The sequence below is a fragment of the Diceros bicornis genome, chromosome 10 (genome assembly GCF_020826845.1).
Source record: "Diceros bicornis minor isolate mBicDic1 chromosome 10, mDicBic1.mat.cur, whole genome shotgun sequence".
In the NCBI taxonomy this organism is placed as follows: Eukaryota; Metazoa; Chordata; class Mammalia; order Perissodactyla; family Rhinocerotidae; genus Diceros; species Diceros bicornis.
In genome coordinates, this window is record NC_080749.1 from 32,311,536 (window position 1) to 32,332,778 (window position 21,243).

At 35.9% G+C, this 21,243-nt stretch overlaps 1 protein-coding gene across 5 annotated transcripts in view; it reads right to left on the bottom strand.

Moving 5' to 3' along the window:
* The window catches only part of ORC4 (origin recognition complex subunit 4), an 81,484-nt gene that overhangs the window by 2,603 nt on the left and 57,638 nt on the right, over positions 1-21,243 (bottom strand). For 3 of the 5 annotated variants that reach the window (XM_058548915.1, XM_058548914.1, XM_058548916.1), the window contains exons 8-13: positions 20,469-20,620; positions 17,723-17,896; positions 5,678-5,764; positions 1,071-1,179; positions 252-347; positions 99-166 (exon numbers count right to left, since the gene is read on the bottom strand). In XM_058548915.1, coding sequence (XP_058404898.1) covers positions 99-166; positions 252-347; positions 1,071-1,179; positions 5,678-5,764; positions 17,723-17,896; positions 20,469-20,620 — 686 coding nt within the window. The remainder of the gene's footprint in view (positions 1-98; positions 167-251; positions 348-1,070; positions 1,180-5,677; positions 5,765-17,722; positions 17,897-20,468; positions 20,621-21,243) is intronic. The other 2 variants (XM_058548917.1, XM_058548918.1) reach the window with 2 other exon arrangements.

A 21,243-nucleotide genomic window follows, 5' to 3' on the forward strand; every position in this document is an offset into this window, starting at 1 on the left:
TTTCAAAATTAATGAAAGTGCAACTATGATATATACAATCAAATTGGACATAAAAATATACCTATCTGCAGAAAAATAACAGTGAACTTAAATCTTACCTTCATGACAACAGGTTTCTCAAAATTATAAACAGAATGGGCCTTTCTTTGAACAAACTTCTGAAACTCTGGACAGAAAGCAATGACAACATTAGTACCTTCAAATAAGCAGTGGGGTAGAGTCAGAAAGAAACTACCAAAGTGTCATCTCACCATTATAGACCATTTGAAAATTAAAGGGCTCCTCTTCATAGATGTCATTTAAATGTTTCATTGCTATTATAAGACAGATTTCCAAGACTGACAGACCTATAGTTAAAGGGAGACAAACTATGAGTTATAGTTTATTTCTGATACATAAGATTGAAATAACTGTCCTCCAAACAGAATGATAAAGTGAAAGATCATGGTTTTGAGGGGTGGAGGGACGTCAAGACCTCCCCCAGGTTCAAATGTGTTTCAGTCACTATGATCTACGTAATCTCAAGCAAGTTACTCAACCTCCCTGAGCTTAGTTTTTGTATCTGCAAAATGAGGATCTTTCTAAACTTACAGAGATGTTATAAGGATTAGAGATAATATTATCAAGCATTTACCATATGGCCCACAGTAAACAAACTGAAGCTGCAATTATTCTGTAACTTTAAATCACATAGGGCCCTTGATTATTCAGAGAATCCCTAAACCCCTAGAAATTCCATCTAAATTTTTTTTCCTCAAGAGAAGAAGTTTCATTAGATTCTCAAAAGGGATAGTGAACCCAAAATGGCTAAAAGCCGATGCTCTTCAGTAGCACTTGGTGCATTGAGAACGCCTGCAATAGTTTTAGCTGGATTTCCAGTGTGGCAAGAGAGGTAGGTAGAGCATCAAGTTTCTTTCACTTTAAATGGGAATGATAATACCTTTTAAAGGGCTGAGTTAAAAGCTGTATGGATATAAAGCACTATACCCATTGTTAATTATAATTTTGAAAAGCATTCCATTATATAAACGCAGACTTACAAAAAGCTACTAATCAAGCAGGTTTCTCACCATGTACAATATTTGCTTTAGAGTCCATGCTACATAGCTGGTTTGCCTCGATCAGATCTGCTGCAGTCATAAATGGATGTGATATTGTTACACGATTTAAAGCAAGCATCTAGGGAAATATGGATCAGAAAAACAATTACATATTTACTTGGGCATTTTGGAGATATTACTGAATAAAACTTCCTAATTTGGAGAGTCTATTCTTTTTTTGTGTGTGAGGAAGATCAGCCCTGAGCTAACATCCATGCCAATCCTCGTTTTTTTGCTGAGGAAGACCGGCCCTGAGCTAACATCTATTGCCAATCCTCCTCCTTTTTTTTCCCCTTCTTCTCCCCAAAGCCCCAGTAGATAGTTGTATGTCATAGTTGCACATCCTGTTAGTTGCTGTATGTGGGACGTGGCCTCAGCATGGCCGGACAAGCGGTGCGTTGGTGCATGCCTGGATCCAAACCCGGGCTGCCAGTAGTGGAGCGCGTGCACTTAACCGCTAAGCCACGGGGCCGGCCCCTGGAGAGTCTATTCTTATGGGAGAGTAAATATTAATGCTTGGGAAAGGTATTCTCTTGTATTTATCTCTATTAAAATAATAGTATTTCATTTGCCCTATAACTCTATAATGTAAAGCATAAAAAACATTCTTGTTGCTTTCCCTACCCCTTTCCACTTGCATATCTTGTTTATTTACAACTCCTCAAAAGAAAACATTTAAAAAGGAGTAGGGCAAGGAGAAGAGACCAAAAATAAGAATACTATTCAAAGCCAAACCAAACAAACTAAAAAGGCAGATCTGTGATTTGCATAAACTTCCTAACTACCCAATCAACTAGTCCAAAGTAAGTGTAAGTGACAGACAGAAGTTAGCTACTTTATGTTCAATTGTTAAAAAAAAAAAAAAAAGAAAGAAAAACCAAAATTACACCCAGAAACAACTCTCCTTGAAAGCAGAGTCCACTTTTCATGTAGCTAGTTCTTTCTAACAACTAACATAACTCCTGTATTGAAGATTTATTTATTTTTATAACATTTAAATTTAGTCATTTAAATACAGTTAGCAGATAAAAATGCAGGACACCTGGTTAAATTTGAATTCTAGGTAAACAACTGTTTGTTAGTGTAAGTATGTACCATGTCTAGTATATTTGTACTAGAAACTGTCTCCCCCATTTTAACCAGGGCCTGGGATTTTTAGTTGAACAGAGTTTAGCAATCCTTGCCCTTTATTTCCCTACAGGGAGGGAGCCAGGTACCCAGTAGCTCCTTCCCTTTCTCTTACTTTGTCTTCTTCCTTTTATTATAAAATATTTTTGACATACAGAAAGGCAAGAGAATAATATAATGAATATCCATGACCATTTCCTCAGCTTATAAAATATAATGTTTATAGAGTTGGAGCCTCTGTCTCTTCCCCTGGTTGGATTCTCTACTATTCCCTATACAAAAAAACCGTGTACGTCTTTATACTTCTACTACGTACGTATGCATTCCTAGACAATACAGAGGACTTTTCAAGTTTTATATAAATACCATATTGTACTCTCGCAACTCTCTCTTCATTGAACATCTGTTATGAGAATTTATCCATGTTGAAGTATCAATTCTAGTTTATTCACTTTTTTCTGTTGTATTGTATTCCTTTGTATATATTCAGGATTTAATTATTCTTCCCTTATTGACGTACATCTGTCATTTCCGTTTTTTGCAATTATAAACAAGGCTGCAATAAACAATCTTGTACATGTCTACATATGTATCTGAGTTTCTCTAGATACCCTAATTTGCCAAATTTCTCTCCAAAGTACTAATTCATATTTACACTACCAGCAGTGATAATTATTTCTTTTTTTTGAGGAAGATCAGCCCTGAGCTAACGTCCGATGCCAATCCTCCCCCGTTTTTTTTTTTTTTTTTTGCTGAGATAGATTGACCCTGGGCTAACGTCCATGCCCATCCTCCTCTACTCTATATGGGACGCCACCACAGCATGACTTGACAAGCGGTGCGTTGGTGCGAGCCCAGGATCTGAACCTGCGAACCCCGGGCCACGGCAGCGGAGTGCCCGCACTTAACCGCTTGTGCCACCGGGACGGCCCCAGCAATAAATTTTAATAGTCACAGATCCCATACCATCAGACATAAAATGACAACCACCAGATTGGCAGAAAAAAAAAGGTTTAATTGTAAAGTTTAAATTGTACCATTTCCCTGGTTACTGGAGAGGTTAAATATCTTTGTATATTATAGCTCATGTGTAATTCTACATTGGTAGATTGCTTGCCCATATTCTTAACTCATTCTTTTATTGATTATTGTAGAAGCTCTTTATTATGGATAGTGCTGATGATTACATGAATTGCATATATCCTCTCTCTCAACCAGTCTTCACTTTTTCTATGGTATCTCTTGGTGTCTGGACATTTAGAAATTCAATGTAATTAACTTTATCCATCTTTTCTTTTATGCTTTGTGATTTGCATATCTTCTCTAAGAAATCTTTCCCTACCTCAAGATTACAAATATATTCTCTTATATTTTTCTTCTAAATTTTTAAAAGTTTTGTTTTTGTAAGTATATTTATGTTTCTTAACTTGGAATTGACTTTTGGGTGTGCAATGAAGGTGTTTTTTTCTGTGTATAACTCCGGATATTTTGTTGAAAAATTACCCAAACTATAGCTAATCTCAGTCAAGTCTTTCCTTCTTCTTTATAATTTCCACCAATTCCAAAACTTTTCTTAAACAAGAAAAACCAAAACAAAAATCAAGTTATTACCTTGAATTAAAAATGTTACAGGAAACTGGCAAAACAATGACTGTTCATGTTGACAATTTTCAGGCAGGGATATTTTCCCAGAATAATGAGAGGTGTGTGTATATGTATATATATGTGTGTGTACATGTGTGTGTGTGTATACCCTCTATATACCAAAAGTTAGTAAATAAAGTCTAATTTTGGTATATAAACAACTAAAAACCCTACTCTAAAAATTCTCAGTCCCCAAATTCTTTTATGATAAAGACAGCTGCTGGTGAAAATGGCAGTATGCTTTTGATGGAGAGATGGGAAGGGGATGTGCTAATGAGAAGGAAAGAATATAGGGGAAAAAAAGTCTTTTCTTTTCTTTTTTTTTTATGATTTTATTTATTTAGTTTTTTTCCCCCAAAGCCCCAGTAGATAGCTGTATGCCATAGCTGCACATCCTTCTAGTTGCTGCATGTGGGACGCGGCCTCAGCACGGCCAGAGAAGCGGTGCGTCGGTGCGCCCCCGGGATCGGAACCCGGGCCGCCAGCAGCGGAGTGCGCGCACTCAACCGCCAAGCCACGGGGCAGGCCCTTGGGGAAAAAAGTCTTAAATTTCCTGAGCAAAAACAGAAATAGGGAAGGAGAATCTGTAAATAAACATGGCAGAACCATATAGTCAAGTAGGATATAAGCTTGAAGCCAGAGAGCCTTAGATTTGAGTCTTGTTTTGCCATCTACTAGCTGTGTGACCTGGGCAAGTTATTTAACCTCAAGGAGCCTCAGTTTCTTCAAGGTAAAGGATAAAAACACCCAAGAATAAAAAATAGGATTATTGCAAAGGTTAGACATAATAACTATATTACCTGGCTCATATGCTAGTCAATAAATGATACCCATTATTACTATGAATGAAAGTGACCAAGAAACTCATAAAACCACAAGTATTTTCTCCTTGAAAGGTATTTGCCATAGATAATTTCCTAGAAATACTAGGTTAATATTAAATACTCTCAGTGAAGGAAGAGTTTTAATTTTCAGAACAACTAAGTATCCCTTTATTGATACCGTTTAAGCTTAAGATATAATTATTTGGTGAAAGCCATGACTAGGGGGGATTTAATCCAGGAATACAAAGCTAGTTCAACATTCAAAAATCAAGCAATGTAATCCAACATATCAACAGGCTAACGAAGAAAAATCATAGATCATATCCACTGATATAGAATAAGCATTAGATAAAATCTGACACCTATTCATAACAAACTCTCACCAAGTTGGGAATAAATAGGAATTAGCTTAACTTGATAACATGCATTAAAAAAACCTCCAGGTTACATCATACTTAATGGTAAAAGATTGAATGCTTTCCTCCCAAGACTGGGAACAAGGCAAGGATGTCCACTCTCCCCACTCTTATTCAATATGGTGCTAAGAGTTCTAGCCATCACAATAAGACAAAATAAATAAATACATGAAATGAAAAAAAAAAAATAACTCCTAGAATAAATGAGTTCAGCAAGGCCACAGAATACAACATCAACACACAAAAATCAATCACATTTCTATACACTAACAATAAGCATGCTGAAACCAAAGTGAAGAACAAAATATCATTTACAATTACTCCAAAGGAAATTAAATACTTAGGTATACACTTCAAACACGTACAGGATCAGAGTGGTGAAAATTATAAAATGATGATGAAGAACTAAATAAAAGGAGAGCTGCACCATATTCAGGGATTGAAAGATGCAATGTAGTAAACATGTTAATTCTCCCAACATTTATTTATATGTTTAATCAATTCCCATTAGAACATCATTACCCAGTGAAAGAAAATGAATGATAAAAATAAAACTAATACAAACCAGTAACACGTGTAATGACCGCAGGTTTTTGCTGACATTGAAATGCTTCTGTAGTACTTCTCGCACACTTCTATCTTCCAAGAGACACTAGAGGAAAAAAAATCAAAACAGAATTAAAGAACCATGCAATTTAAAACCTAAATATAATCGTGTGCCTCACTGGTTGGTATACTCATCAACTCTATCTGATATTTATTCATTATTAAATACATGCTGGTCTTATTTGTAGAACACAAAAATCAAAATCAAAGCTTCAATCTATTGATTTTCTTCTCATCCCTTCATGTTAATTCAGTAGACACAAAGATAAAATATCGTCTTTGCTACCCTAAAATTTCTGGTCTAAAAAGGGAAACTACAGTCATACTAGTGGGATGATCAAAATGCAGCACAAAACACAACAGAGAATAAGAGTTACTATACTTGGGAAAACAAGGTAAAGTATTACAAAGAATGCTTAAACTGTAGGAATCAATAGGCTAAAAAGAAGAAACAGCATTCCGGTTATAGGGAATAGCCTGAGCAATGTAGGAAGAGTGTGGCATACTGACAGAAGATGACTAGTCATGTAATCTTGAGTTTCAGTTATTGGCAAGTGATTGTACAGAAAGACAAAGGCAGGAAAACCTAATTGGAGGCAACTGCAATTGTCCATACAAGAGACAAAGAGGGTCTGAATTAACACAGTTGTATGAAGACAAGAGAGAATTAAGACATCTATAGAAGACATGTCTGATGGATGATCAACTGGTAGGAATAGGGGAGGAAGGGTTTGAGAGGGGGAAGAAAAAAGTCAGAGACGATACTATGGGGGATAGAATGTCCCAGGAGAAGTGAATAGTGAGATATGGTCAAGAAGTGACACTTGGATTATCAATATTTAAGAAGTAGATGGAAAATAGGAACAAAGTAAGAGATTGACAAAGATACTGAAGACTGGAAGAGAATCCAAGAGACAGCAATGAAACCAAGGGAAGAAAACTTCAAGAGGAAAGTGGTGATCAACAATGTAAACTACTTTATATAATTAAATTATGATATATTTTGAGAAGAAGCTAATGGCTTTCAAGATTCAGAGATCAACAGGGCCCTCTGAAAAAGCAGTATCTAAAAAGAGCCAAGTAACTGCAGTGAGTTAGGATCAATGAAAGGTGAGGTACACCTGGCACTAAAGAAATCAGATGAAGGTGGAGTAAATTTAGAGTTGGTAGAGCCAAGAAAGCCTTGGAGAAGCTTGACATAATTTTTCAAATATCATCTGCAAGGAAGAATTCTTTTTCCTTAAAAAAAAAAAAAAAAAAAAAGCCCAGAAAACTAAGTACTTCTATATTTTCTAGAGCTAAAACTTTATGTCTCTACTTCTTCCACTGTAAGAAGATCCAAATTCAGCAGTAAGTTCTAGTCTAATGGAATGAAGTTTTATGTTCTCAGTAAATATATTATCCTACTTATAGTCTCCCTTCCCTTGCTATTGTTCTTAGTTCTTTCTATTTTAAAAGACTTGCTGTTACTATACATATCTTTTTATCATATACAGGGTCGAACACCCTTCGGAAGTACACAAGATAAACATAAAATAATAAAGCAAAGTAATACAAACAAACTTTTGGGAATTAACTGTAGTCCTGGCTCCTACAATCATTGACTCTTATCAAGGCACTTACAAAGTTGATGTATTAAAATCAGAGCACTTCAGAAAACTAAAGAAAATCACCTGGGATAAAAATATTAATGAAAGAGAGTGACGTCAGCATCATGGCGGAGTGAGCTTTCCCGTGAATTCTTCCCCCACAAGATACAATAAAAGCAACAGCCACAGACCAACAACGGAATCCCAGACAGTGAAAAGCTAGAGCAGAGGGATCCACACTGCCGCACATCTGAGAGCGGACCGTGCTGGGCCCCGGGAGGAAGTGGGGAGAGGTAAGGAGAACTCCGCTCCCTCCCCATCAGATCAGCGATCCGGTCCGCGCGGCTCCCAGAGAGGGGGGAGGGGCGGCCCTCGGCGGGAAACTGTAGCTCTTCGGACTCTCTCAGCCAGTGGGAAACTCGGCACAAAGGACTCAGAGGAGCCACAGGGCTACCATCAACATCTGAGCACCCCAGAGAGCGGATAAAGAGGGGCAGACGAGAAGCCTCCCACGTCAGGGACCAAGAGGGCAAAAGAGAGAGCTCCCCCCTCCCCGCAACCCGGAGTCTGCAGCTCGACCAGATCTAGCGATCCGAGGCAGACCTGAACAAACTGGACTGGACCCGTGGATCGCAGTGGGGAAACAAAACAAAACAAAACAAAACAAAACAAAACAAAACAAAACAAAACAAAACTGCGGATCGCAGCAGAAAAACTGGGGCAGAGCGCAGGGGGCTTAGACTACACAGCCCTTTACCACCAGACAGTGGCGGCAGGTGGAAATTGCAACCAGAGACTTCCAGGATGAGGAAAATCAAAACCAACACAGGAACCACAATGCAAAAATATATGAAATCACCAGACCAGAAACAAAATGACAAGCACCCAGAAATCAACCCTGAAGACACAGAAATCCATAAACTAAATGACAGAGATTTCAAAATAGCTATCATAAAAACACTCAACGAAATACGAGACAACACAGACAAACAATTCAATGAGATTAGGAGTTTCTTCACAAAAGAGATTGAAATCATAAAGAAAAACCTATCAGTGCTGATGGAGATGAAGAACACAATGGAGGAGATAAAGGAGAATCTGGAATCTTTAAAGAACAGAGCTGACAATATGGAGGAAAGAATTAGTACTTTAGAGGATAGGAATACAGATATACTCCAGATGAAAGAAGAGAGAGAACTAAGACTAAAAAGAAATGAAGAAAGACTCCGAGAAATATCGGACTCTATTAGAAAATGTAACATAAGAATTATAGGTATTCCTGAGGGAGAGGAGAGGGAAAGAGGAACAGAGAGCCTATTCAAGGAAATAATAGCTGAAAATTTCCCAAATCTGGGGAAGGAGCAGGAAATACCAGTAAGCGAAGCCAACAGGATGCCTATATATATTAACAGACAAAGGCCTTCACCACGACACCTAGTGGTACGGCTAGCCAGGGTCAACGACAAAGAAACAATATTAAGGGCAGCTAGACAAAAACAAAAAATAACGTACAAAGGAACTCCCATCAGGCTCTCAGCGGATTTCTCAACAGAAACTTTTCAGGCTAGAAGAGACTGGAATGATATATTCAAAATACTAAAAGACAAAAACTTTCAGCCAAGAATACTCTATCCAGCAAAAATATCCTTCAAATATGATGGAGAAATAGTAACTCTCCCAGATAAACAAAAGCTAAGGGAGTTCATGGCCACGAGACCCCCACTACAAGAAATACTCAAGAAGGCCCTCAGGCCTGAAAACAAGAAGAGAAAGGGAACACAAAGCTTGGAGTAAGGAGAAAAGTAGGTAGACAAAATCAGAGAAATAGTAGATCTTTACTGGAATAGGTTAGCAACCACTTAAATACTAAACTCAAAGATCAAAGGAAGAAATTCACCAAAAATAAATTTAACCTCATCACTGTAAACACACAGCCACAACACAAGATAGAATAAGGTATAACAAGAGCAACTTAGAAGGGGAAGAGGAAAGTGACTGAATTGACTTAGTATAAGGAAATAGGAGGCTATCAGATAATGGACTATCTCATACAGAAGATTTTTTGCCCAAACCTCAAGGTAACCACTAAACAAATAATCAAATTAAAACCACATATGATAAACAAAGAGAAAACTAGAAGAATCATAAGACAGAACAACCAAACTGAATTGGCAGTCCAAAACAAATGGGACAAGAAACAAAGTAAATGCAAAAGAACCAGAAAATAAGTGACAAAACAGCAAAATTCAGCCCTCATATTTCAATAATTACCCTAAATGTAAATGGATTGAACTCTCCAATCAAAAGATACAGAGTGGCAGGATGGATTAAAAAGCAAGACCCAACAATATGCTGCCTTCAGGAAACACATCTTAGCACTAAAGACAAGCACAGGCTCAGAGTGAAAGGATGGAAGACAATACTCCAAGCTAATGGCAAACAAAAGAAAGCAGGTGTTGCCATACTCATATCAGACAAAGTAGACTTCAAGATAAAACAGGTTAAGAAAGACAAAGAAGGGAAATATATAATGATAAAAGGGACACTCCATCAAGAAGACATATCACTTATAAATATATATGCACCCAACATAGGAGCACCAATGTACATAAAACAACTATTAACAAACCTAAAAGGAGAAATCAACAACAACACAATAATAGTAGGGGATCTTAACACCCCACTTACAGCAATGGATAGATCATCCAGACAAAAAGTTAATAAAGAAATATTAGACTTAAATGAAAAACTGGACGAGATGGACCTAGTAGACATATACAGAGCACTCCACCCAAAAACAGCTGACTACACATTCTTCTCAAGCGCGCATGGAACATTCTCTAGGATAGACCATATGTTGGGAAACAAAGCAAGCCTCAATAAATTTAAGAAGATTGAAATCATAACAAACATCTTTTCAGACCATAAGGCTATGAAACTGGAAATGAACCAGGAAAAAAAAACTGGGAAAGTGACAAAAATGTGGAGATTAAACAACATGCTACTGAACAACCAATGGATCATTGATGAAATTAAAGGAGAAATCAAAAACTATCTGGAAACAAACGAAAATGATAACATGCCATATCAAACCATATGGGATGCAGCAAAAGCGGTCCTGAGAGGGAAACTCATAGAGATACAAGCCCACTTTAACAAACAAGAAAAAGCCCTAATAGGCAACCTTAAATTACACCTAACAGAACTAGAAAAAGAAGAACAAACAAAGCCCAAAGCCAGCAGAAGGAGAGAAATAATAAAAATCAGAGCAGAAATAAATGATATTGAGACCAAAAAAACAGTAGAAAGGATTAATGAAACAAAGAGTTGGTTCTTCGAGAAGATAAACAAAATAGACAAACCCTTAGCCAGGCTAACTAAGAAAAAAAGAGAAAAGGCTCAAGTAAATAAAATTAGAAATGAAAGAGGAGAAATTACAACGGATACCATGGAAATACAGAGGATTATAAGAGAATACTATGAGAAATTATATGCCAACAAATTGGACAATCTAGAAGAAATGGATAAATTCTTAGACTTATACAACCTCCCAAAATTGAACCAAGAAGAAATGGAGAATCTGAATAGACCAATCACAAGTAAAGAGATTGAAATAGTAATCAAAAACCTCCCAAAAAATAAAAGTCCAGGACCAGATGGCTTCTCCAGTGAATTTTACCAAACATTCAAAGAAGATTTAATACCCATCCTCCTCAAACTATTCCAAAAAATAGAGGAAGATGGAACACTTCCTGAATCATTCTATGAGGCCAACATCACCCTGATACCAAAACCAGACAAAGACAATACAAAGAAAGAAAATTACAGGCCAATATCGCTGATGAACATTGATGCAAAAATCCTCAACAAAATATTGGCAAACCGAATACAACAATATATTAAAAAGATCATACACCATGATCAAGTGGGATTTATACCAGAGACGCAGGGATGGTTCAACATCTGCAAATCAATCAACGTGATACATCACATCAACAAAACAAAGAATAAAAACCACATGATCGTCTCAATAGACGCAGAGAAGGCATTTGACAAGATACAACATCCATTTATGATAAAAACTCTCAATAAAATGGGAATAGAAGGAAAGTACCTCAACATAATAAAGGCCATATATGACAAACCCACAGCTAACATCATACTCAACGGGGAAAGACTGAAAGCCATTCCTCTGAGAACAGGAACGAGGCAGGGCTGCCCACTCTCACCACTCCTGTTCAACATAGTACTGGAGGTTTTGGCCAGAGCAATTAGGCAAGAAAAAGGAATAAAAGGAATCCAAATAGGTAACGAAGAAGTGAAACTCTCACTATTTGCAGATGACATGATTGTATATATAGAAAACCCTAAAGAGTCTGTTGGAAAACTGTTAGAAACAATCAACAACTACAGCAAAGTTGCAGGGTACAAAATCAATCTACAAAAATCAGTTGCATTTCTATATGCTAATAATGAACTAACAGAAAGAGAGCTCAAAAAGATAATACCATTTACAATTGCATCAAAAAGAATAAAATACCTAGGAATAAATCTTACCAAGGAGGTGAAGGACCTATACAATGAGAACTACAAGACATTATTGAGGGAAATCCACCATGACATAAAGAAATGGAAAGATATCCCATGCACGTGGATTGGAAGAATAAACATAGTTAAAATGTCTATATTACCTAAAGCAATCTACAGATTCAATGCAATCCCAATCAGAATCCCAATGACATTCTTCACAGAAATAGAAAAAAGAATACTAAAATTTATACGGGGCAACAAAAGACCCCGAATAGCTAAAGAAATCCTAAAGAAAAAGAACAAAGCAGGAGGCATCACAATTCCTGACTTCAAAACATACTACAAAGCAATAGTAATCAAAACAGCATGGTACTGGTACAAAAACAGACACACAGATCAATGGAACAGAATTGAAAGCCCAGAAATAAAACCACACATATACGGACAGCTAATTTTCGACAAAGGTGCTAAGAACATGCAATGGAGAAAGGAAAGTCTCTTCAATAAATGGTGTTGGGAAAACTGGACAGCCACATGCAAAAGAATGAAAGTGGACCATGTGCTATCGCCATTCACAAAAATTAACTCAAAATGGATCAAAGACCTGAAGGTGAGACCTGAAACTATAAAACTCATAGAAGAAAATATAGGCAACACACTATTTGACATTGGTTTTAAAGGAATCTTTTCGGATGACATGCCTACCCAGACTAGGGAAACTAAAGAAAAAATAAACAAGTGGGACTTTATCAGACTAAAGAGATTTTATAAGACAAATGAAACCAGAATCAAGATGAACAACCAACCAACCAGCTGGGAGAGAATATTTGCAAAACATACATCTGACAAGGGGTTGATCTCCATAATATATAAAGAACTCACACAATTGAACAACAAAAAAACAAACAACCCGATCAAAAAATGGGCAGAGGAAATGAACAGACACTTCTCCAAGGAAGATATACAGATGGCCAATAGGCACATGAAAAGATGCTCAACATCACTAATCATCAGGGAAATGCAAATCAAAACAACACTAAGATACCACCTCACGCCCGTTAGAATGGCTATAATCACCAAGACAAAAAACAACAAATGTTGGAGAGGATGTGGAGAAACAGGAACCCTCATACACAGCTGGTGGGAATGCAAATTGGTGCAGCCTCTATGGAAAACGGTATGGAGATTCCTCAAAGAATTAAAAATAGAGATGCCCTATGATCCAGCCATCCCACTACTGGGAATCTATCCAACGCACCTGAAATCAACAATCCAAAGAGGCTTATGCACCCCTATGTTCATTGCAGCATTATTCACCATAGCCAAGAAGTGGAAGCAACCTAAGTGTCCCTCGACTGACGATTGGATTAAGAAAATGTGGTATATATATATACAATGGAATACTACTCAGCCATAAAAAAAGACAAAATCGTCCCATTTGCAACAACATGGATGGGCCTGGAGCGTATTATGTTAAGTGAAATAAGCCAGAAAGAGAAAGACAAACACTGTATGATCTCACTCATATGTGGAATATAAACCAACACATGGACTGTGGTTGCCCGGGAAGTGGGGGTGGGGGGTGGGCACAAGGGACGAAGGGAGTCATATATGGGGTGATGGACAAACAAAAATGTACAACCCAAAATTTCACAATGTTAGAAACCATTAAAACATCAATAAAAAAAAAAAAAAAAAAAAAAAAGATAGTATTGACAAATTGGAAAGAATCCATGTCACACAGACTATATTCTCCAACCAATGCAATTATATTAGAATTCAACAATGAAAGTAGTTTTAAAATACATTTGGAAAAGAAGAAACACGCTCCTGAATAAAATGGATTAAAAAGAAATTCACAATGGAAATTTATGAAATATTTAGAAGCAAATGACAATGATTATACTTCATGTAAAATTTGTGGGACATGATTAAAGTCGTACCTAGAGGGAAAAAAAAAAATATTAATGAAAGAAATTTTCTCTGTAAGAATTCAATTATTTTTAAAAACAATGTTTCCTTTCCTTTTACATGATGCTTCAAAGGGTTAATCTTCTATACTCTGCCTTTCTGTTTATCTCTATATTTTCAGAGGTCTAAATCCAACTCCCCTCGTTTCTGAAAGCTATCACTCTCTTGCTGTCATAATTACTTAATCTGCTTTTTTAAGAAAGTCTACAAGATCTATATGCGAGCCATTAAAAAAACTCTCATTACATTTTTAATTTCACCTTGATTCAAACACTATAAACTATATATATGTACCATATTTCTATGTACCATACACATATACATCTATATATATGTACCATATAGTATATATACATATATAAACTTGAGGATAAGGCTATTATCAATAACCACTTATTGGATGCCTATTATATTCAACTAATTATGATAGTCATTGAAGATATTAGATCCTGGGTTTTGAAACATGACTGAATTTCTTATCACTCTGGATTGAAAGCTCCCTCATGGTTGGCTCAGGAAATGATGTAAGGGAAATAAGATAGAGACTAACTGACTGACATCACCCATTATAGGAACATGGGGAAAATTCCCAGAAATAAAGCAGACCTCCTCTGCTTTTCAGGGAAGCTGATACCTTTCCTTTTTACTGATGAACACATGAGTAGCAGTCACAGAAGCAAGTTCTTATTGTGCTAATTGCACCATTTGCTTGGTCATTGCCCTCTTCACAGGTATATTCTAAGCAGAATGTTACAAAATTACACAGGTAAATCTTCCTTGAACTCAATTATTGTACTTTTGGGGGAATTTCTTTTGAGGAGAATTAGCTACGGTCCTTTTAAATGCTCTTGTATACAGAGATTTCTCTTATACTGTCCTACTGAGATGTTGTTTACTCTTCTTACTTACTTATTTTACCCATTTGAGGTAGGGCTAACACAAACATTCAAGTTAAGCAGGATGTCCAGGTTTAACTCTACCCTGAAGATATTTCTTGGATGAGACTCCACAGGTGACTTGTTATCTATAACACTGCTTTTGGTTTAACCTTGGAATTAGAAAAACTTGCTAGATAGTCAGCACTGAGTGAAAGGATAGCTCCCTCAATGCAGCCTCCCCAACCCCTCCTGGGCAGGGCCTCTGGCCATGGTGCTGACATAATTTTCAAGTGAAGCTCATTTATCAGCATACCAAAGGGAGGTGGCAAATGATGCTTAGGATAGGGGAAGAAAATATTAGAACTAAGAGACACAAACTCCAGTGGCATTGGTTCCACCTTATGAAAGAACCGCAAGATTGTCAAAAAGATGACAGGATAGTGCTCACATTCATTCCTACCATCTGCCCCTAAATTCAGTGATTTACAATCAGCAAAAAAGGACCAAAAACCTAAGAGTTAGCCACTCAACTACCTGGATAACTCATTTTCTGAGTTATCCAGAGTTATGCTTCACCAGTAACCCCCACCATCTATTTCCTTTATATACCCACTCTGAGATGCCCAGAATGCAATACAGCTGGAAAGGATGGGAAGATGGATGATGGCACAGTACAACCTGGATTATGCAGTCATCTTAGGAAAAGAAAAGTGAGCAGGGATAGAAATAATAAAAATCTAGGAAAGCACAGACATTTAAATACTATGAAAGACTACATTTGAATCTCTAAAGCAGTCAGAAAAACACACTGTTTTAAAAAGACAATCAGTTCAGGAATTGTAGAAGGTGAGAAAGTCTGTGAAGCACTGAAAAGTGGATTCAGAAGCCAAAGATCCAGAGCTCTGATCCACTCTAGAACTAGGTAAGGGAAGGGACAACGTGGGAGCACCAACTATAAAGCTTTCCTAAAGAACGGAATCTTGACATTAGATACAACACCAAAGAAAACTTTCTTGAACTAACAAATATTTGAGTCCCAGGCAAGATTAATTTGAGGAGGAGGGTGTAAGGGAGGACCTACACCAAATTACATCATGGCACAATATCTGAATTTTAAGGATAAAGTCAGCCATTTTTACATACAATTCTGTATAGTTCTATTAGGAAAAAATATGGAATTATCAATCAGAAGTAAGTAAAAATGGTAAAACAAAGAGTATGTAAGATTTGAACCCTTTATGTAAAAACATCAAGTTTAGTATGTATATAAGGTCTGAAATGCTATAAACCAAAAAATTACACTGTAGTAAAAGGAGGGGGGATGGGCATGGACAAAGGAAACTTCTACCTTTTACCACGTATTCTTCTGTACTGATTAAATTTTGTTCCATGGACTTTTTTGTTTTTTGGCAAGGAAGATTTTGCCCTGAGCTAACATCTATTGCCAATCTTCCTCTATTTTTGTATGTGGGATGCCGCCACAGTATGGCTTGACAAGTGGTGCGTAGGTCTGCGATCCGAATCTGCGAATCCTGGACTGCCGAGGCAGAGCACACGAACTTCACTACCACACCACCAGGTCAGCCCCTCAATGAACTTTTAATTAAAAAAAATGAAATATGTCAAAATTAATAGCGCTTACATGAACTGACTATATTTTATAATCCAACAAGAATCAAGTTTCAGTTTTGCAAGATGAGTAAGTTCCAGAGATGTAATGTACAGCAATGTGACTGTAGTTAACAAGAAAGTATTATATACTTGAAATTTGCTTACAGAATAGATTTTAAGTGTTCTCACCACAAAAACAAACAAACAAAAAACCAAGGCAGAAAATGGTAACTATGTGAGGTGATGAATACATTAAATAGGTTGATGGTGGTATTTCACAATGTATATGTATATCAAAACATCACAATATATACTTTAAACATATACAATTTTTAACTTGTAAATTATAACTCAACAAAGATGGGCAAAAAATAAGAATAATTTAAGAGCAAAATAAATGCAAAATTCTCACTTTTAATTTGGTATTGGTATTTAAGATTTTATAGTAAAAAGAACATAATCTATCTTTATTGCTTTAACATAAAACAATCTGTTTTTAGAGCCAGTGAATATAGACTGTGTAACTCTAATTATCCAGAGATCTAATCATCCTCACTCATTACTATTTAATATTATAGATTAGTTTTTCATAATTTTTTCAAAACCAAGGACTCATATTATTTTCCACTTTCACAGTACCCATTTTGAAAGATTCCATCATGTGGAATTTATTCAGCAACACTGTTTTTCAATTATGTTATTAAACACACACTTACACACGTACACTCCCTCCCCCTGCCAACTGCAAGTTCTTATCAGCATAAGATAAACTGATGCTAGTATGTTGAGTTGATATAACAACGGCCTGTACAAGTTAGGCTGTTCAACTTAAGTGTAGGTCAATTTAGAGTCCACAAGGTTTAGTAAATCTTTTAAACAACATGTGAACGTGGCTTTGTAGCTAAGACTCTCAGGGCCCCAAGGACTCCAAGATGGGTTTTGCCAAGGTAGATAATATAACTAGATGTGCCACAGCCTAGATTGCCTCTTAAAAGACCCAGTAAGATAAAAGCTGAAGCTGTTTACGAGAATTGGAAAAAAAAAAATCCACAATGGATAGGCAGGTATGAACCACTACGCTAATACATTGCTAAACTGTAAAATAAAGAAAATAAATTTTTTATGATGGAAATTCATTAATAAACTAATCTAAAATATAAACTAGATATAAATAAAACAAAATCTCATTCAAGTTCTTTTCAGAGAAAAAGTTTAGGAGAAACGACATTTCAACTGTCTTTTAAAAGAAGAAAATACACACACGTAAAAGTGTATAATTTGTATTAATGCAGTTGTATGCCACAGCAATATTAGAAGCTTTGTGCAAACTTACAAATTCTAAAAATCTGTAAGTTTTAATTACTTTCAAATGGTATAGCAAGGCACAAAAATTACTTCAACATTATTGCCTTTGTTCCAAGTTACCTGAACATTCTCATTCCACTTCTCAGCGAAAAGCTTGTCTGGAAATTCTGCAGGTAAAGATAATTCTTCCTTAAATATTTTAAGATACTGTGGAAAACCAAATGAATTCATTAAGTGTATCTGCCGGTGAGAAAATCGTGACTTCACTCTTTTCTCTAAGAGTTCCAAAATATCCTTAAAAACAAACAAAAATCCCTATAAGATGCATGTTAAAAAAAACCCAAAACATACCAATATTAGAGGTACATGACCTATCACCTATAATTAGCAATGCTTATTCTATAATACACAATTAAGCATTTAAAAAAATTTATACAAGCCTCTAAAAACTCAAATTATTCCCTTGATCTCTTTAGGGTAGAGGGCAGTAGAGTTAAGAAGTGTGGCTTAGAAATAAACCAAGCCGCTAAAAATAATTTTTATGCAAGCTACTTTAAATAATCCCCTTCTAAGCATTTGTAGGCCTGGTGATGTCATGCCTTTTTCCTACCATGTTATTCTCAGCTAATCTTTAACATTCCAAGACCTACAATAAATGCTAAAAAATTATAACTACTATGGAATAGTTACAAGCCACAGTAACATCAACAGTTTCAATAAGGAATTTTGTACATTCTATGAAGAATTCAGATAAAAAATTAAGATAATAAAACGTAGTAAGGCTTATTACATTCATGAAAATTTAAACACCTTCTTCATTGTTTTATGTAACAAAGACTTGAGAAGCAGCATGTGTAATGCAGAAAAGTTCGGTTCACTAAACTACCTATAAATTTAAGCTGAAGTCTTGCTGGACTGAAGGAAGAAAATGTAGAAGAGGGAACTGGCAGGAACACAGCACGATACTGGTAAGTTATTCTGTCTTTTGGCTTTTTTATAGTGATATTTTAGAAACTAGTTGTATTTGTGCTATTTTTCCTTAAGAAAAAGTCAGGAATCAAGTTTAGTGTCAATTTTCTATAATTAAAAAGGTTAACAACAACAAAAAAAGCTGTGGTGAGGCCCATAAATAGGGATTTTTAAATCTACCCAGATAATTTTCATAATAGCTAGGTTAAGAAACCAATGATACAGAGGAAAAAATTCAAGTGATCAAAATGGGATCATGGTTAGTTTGGGCAAGAAGACAGGAAAGATTAATAGCTTAGGGATGGAGGAGAGAGGGTGAATGAAAAATCTGGAATATTTTTATAGGTAAAAGAAAAATATAGTGTAGGCATAAAAGAATTAAAAGGAAGTTATGTTCAGAGACAGGAATATTATACATTTATTTTCTATTAAGGAGTGGTTCTAGAATCACCCATATAGGTAGGTGGCTGAAAAGCTAGTGGAAGCAACACTCTATGCAAGCAATAATTAAGAGCCTAAACTTGGGAATGAAAAGAAAGAAATGGAAATAGAAGATATGTTAGTGGTGGACAGTAATGACAGAAGTTGACAATGTGGGAACACAGAGAATAGTGGAGAAAAAAAAAAAAAAAAAAGAATTACTTCCACAGGGAAGAGGTTGTTTGCTGGCAAAGTCCCTATTCCATCTATCCCTTTGCTCTTTCCCTACAAAAATGGACACACAGATAGACCTGAAGAACTGCACAGTTGGAGAATTATACATACAGAATAAAAAAGAGCCTCTGATAACACAGCTAAGGAGCTACTGAGCCTTTATTTGGTCCTTCACAGAGTCGATAACATTTGCCACTGCTACTTCCACCCAAAGGAAGATTTTTTAGCAAGAAGGAAGGTGCTTCCTTAACCTCTCTGATAAACTGCTGCTTTTGGCAAGGAGGAATAAAGATATGTGAAGAACTAGCCAGATATTCTATGAGGGATACATCATAAACTCTAGGGCACTGGGGAAAGAGGACAGAGAAAGCCACCCCATAGGAAAACAGCAACTGGAAGGAGGACTATTGCAAGATGACTTAGTTAGAGTTTCACTTTTCTAAAAAAGACAAAAAGCTGTAAGAAAGGAGAATAAGTAAATGGGCCTGACATAAGCCTGCCAGGAATGGAGAAGGGAAAAGAAGGATGAAAACTGCGGACGAATGGCAGCCATAGTATGAAGAGAGGTGACTTTTAAATATCAGTTTTACCTGAATTCAATAAGAAAGTTTATAATATGAGAGAAAAAGAAGGTAAACACAAAAAGGCCTGTGTAGCTGTCTCAAGGTACAGAAAGTTCAACACGGAAAGTCTTCACAAAGTAATGTGATAGTGACATTGAGACAATGGTGAAAATCATTCTAAAATCCCCCAAGGAGCAAAGAAGCCACTATCTACTGTGACAGCTTGATAGAAATAATCCCTTCCATTTCTGGAGATGTGTACTTACAAAGTTGGGACAGTACCATTTTGAGTTGATTCCAGGCATTTTCAAAATATGGAAAGAATGTTAAATGTAAAAGTAGAAACTATTAGCAATTTTATAAAATGGTGGTAAGATTATTTACCTTTCTCTTTACTTGCTAATGTAGAAGTTCTATTTATTAGCATAATCTGACTTCACATTTTTTTATTCAGTGATTCCACTGGAAGGAGGGAAGTATTAATTTATGAGCATGTGTGATAACTGTTCTCTTGTTTTCCTGAAGCTGAGTTGAAAAGTGGGATAAATGCACCAGGCATTGGTGAAACACATTTGAGAAAATGCTTAATATAATGACATACATAAGTGACTATGTCAATAATTAAGCTTTAATTTTTCTAAATATTATAATCCATTTTTTTAATAGAAAGAAAGACTTACCAATCTACACGTAAGACCAATAACTGCTATTGGAGTCTGTGCAGACTGAGAAATGTCAAACAGATTATAGAGGAGTGTTTGGTTTTTATGATGAGCAAAAAGATCAAATTCATCTAATACGAAGATCACTGGGCAACTACTAGTCCGGTCACCTAAGATAAAATAAGAGTTTTATATTAACAAGCAATTATATCAACTTCTTAAATTTCCAAACGATTTACTATATTTCCATTTTTAAAACTCAACTCAACAAACAGATACTGATAATCTTCTTTGGGTAGAGCACAGGCAATGCATGTACATTTATTCAACAAAAAATATTATTCACAGGACAAGATCGCCCTATTGCCTTCAACTAGTTCACAGTCTAATTCCTAGACTCTAAGAGTTTACTGATGAAAAATTAAGAAATCCATTTAAGTGACTGGAAACTATTGTTTTTAAAATTATGTAAATATAATTCTTCTATCCTCAGAAAACTAACAAGGATCTTTTAACACCTACATAGACCAAAACACTTTGGGATTAAATATAAAGGGAGTCACTAATTTATGAACAAAATTATTGCTTCAAAAGAGATCTGTTTAGTTAGTGGAAATGCAAAGTATATCTTCCCATAGAAATATTTTTTATAAACTAGACTACGAAGTTCAACCAAGGCCACTTTAACTCCTTCTAACCACAATTTTAATATTTCAACCACAGGGGAAATTTCAACATGACTCTGTGGATTCATTTTTCTCATCACAACAATGGAAATTACTTTAGCAGAAGA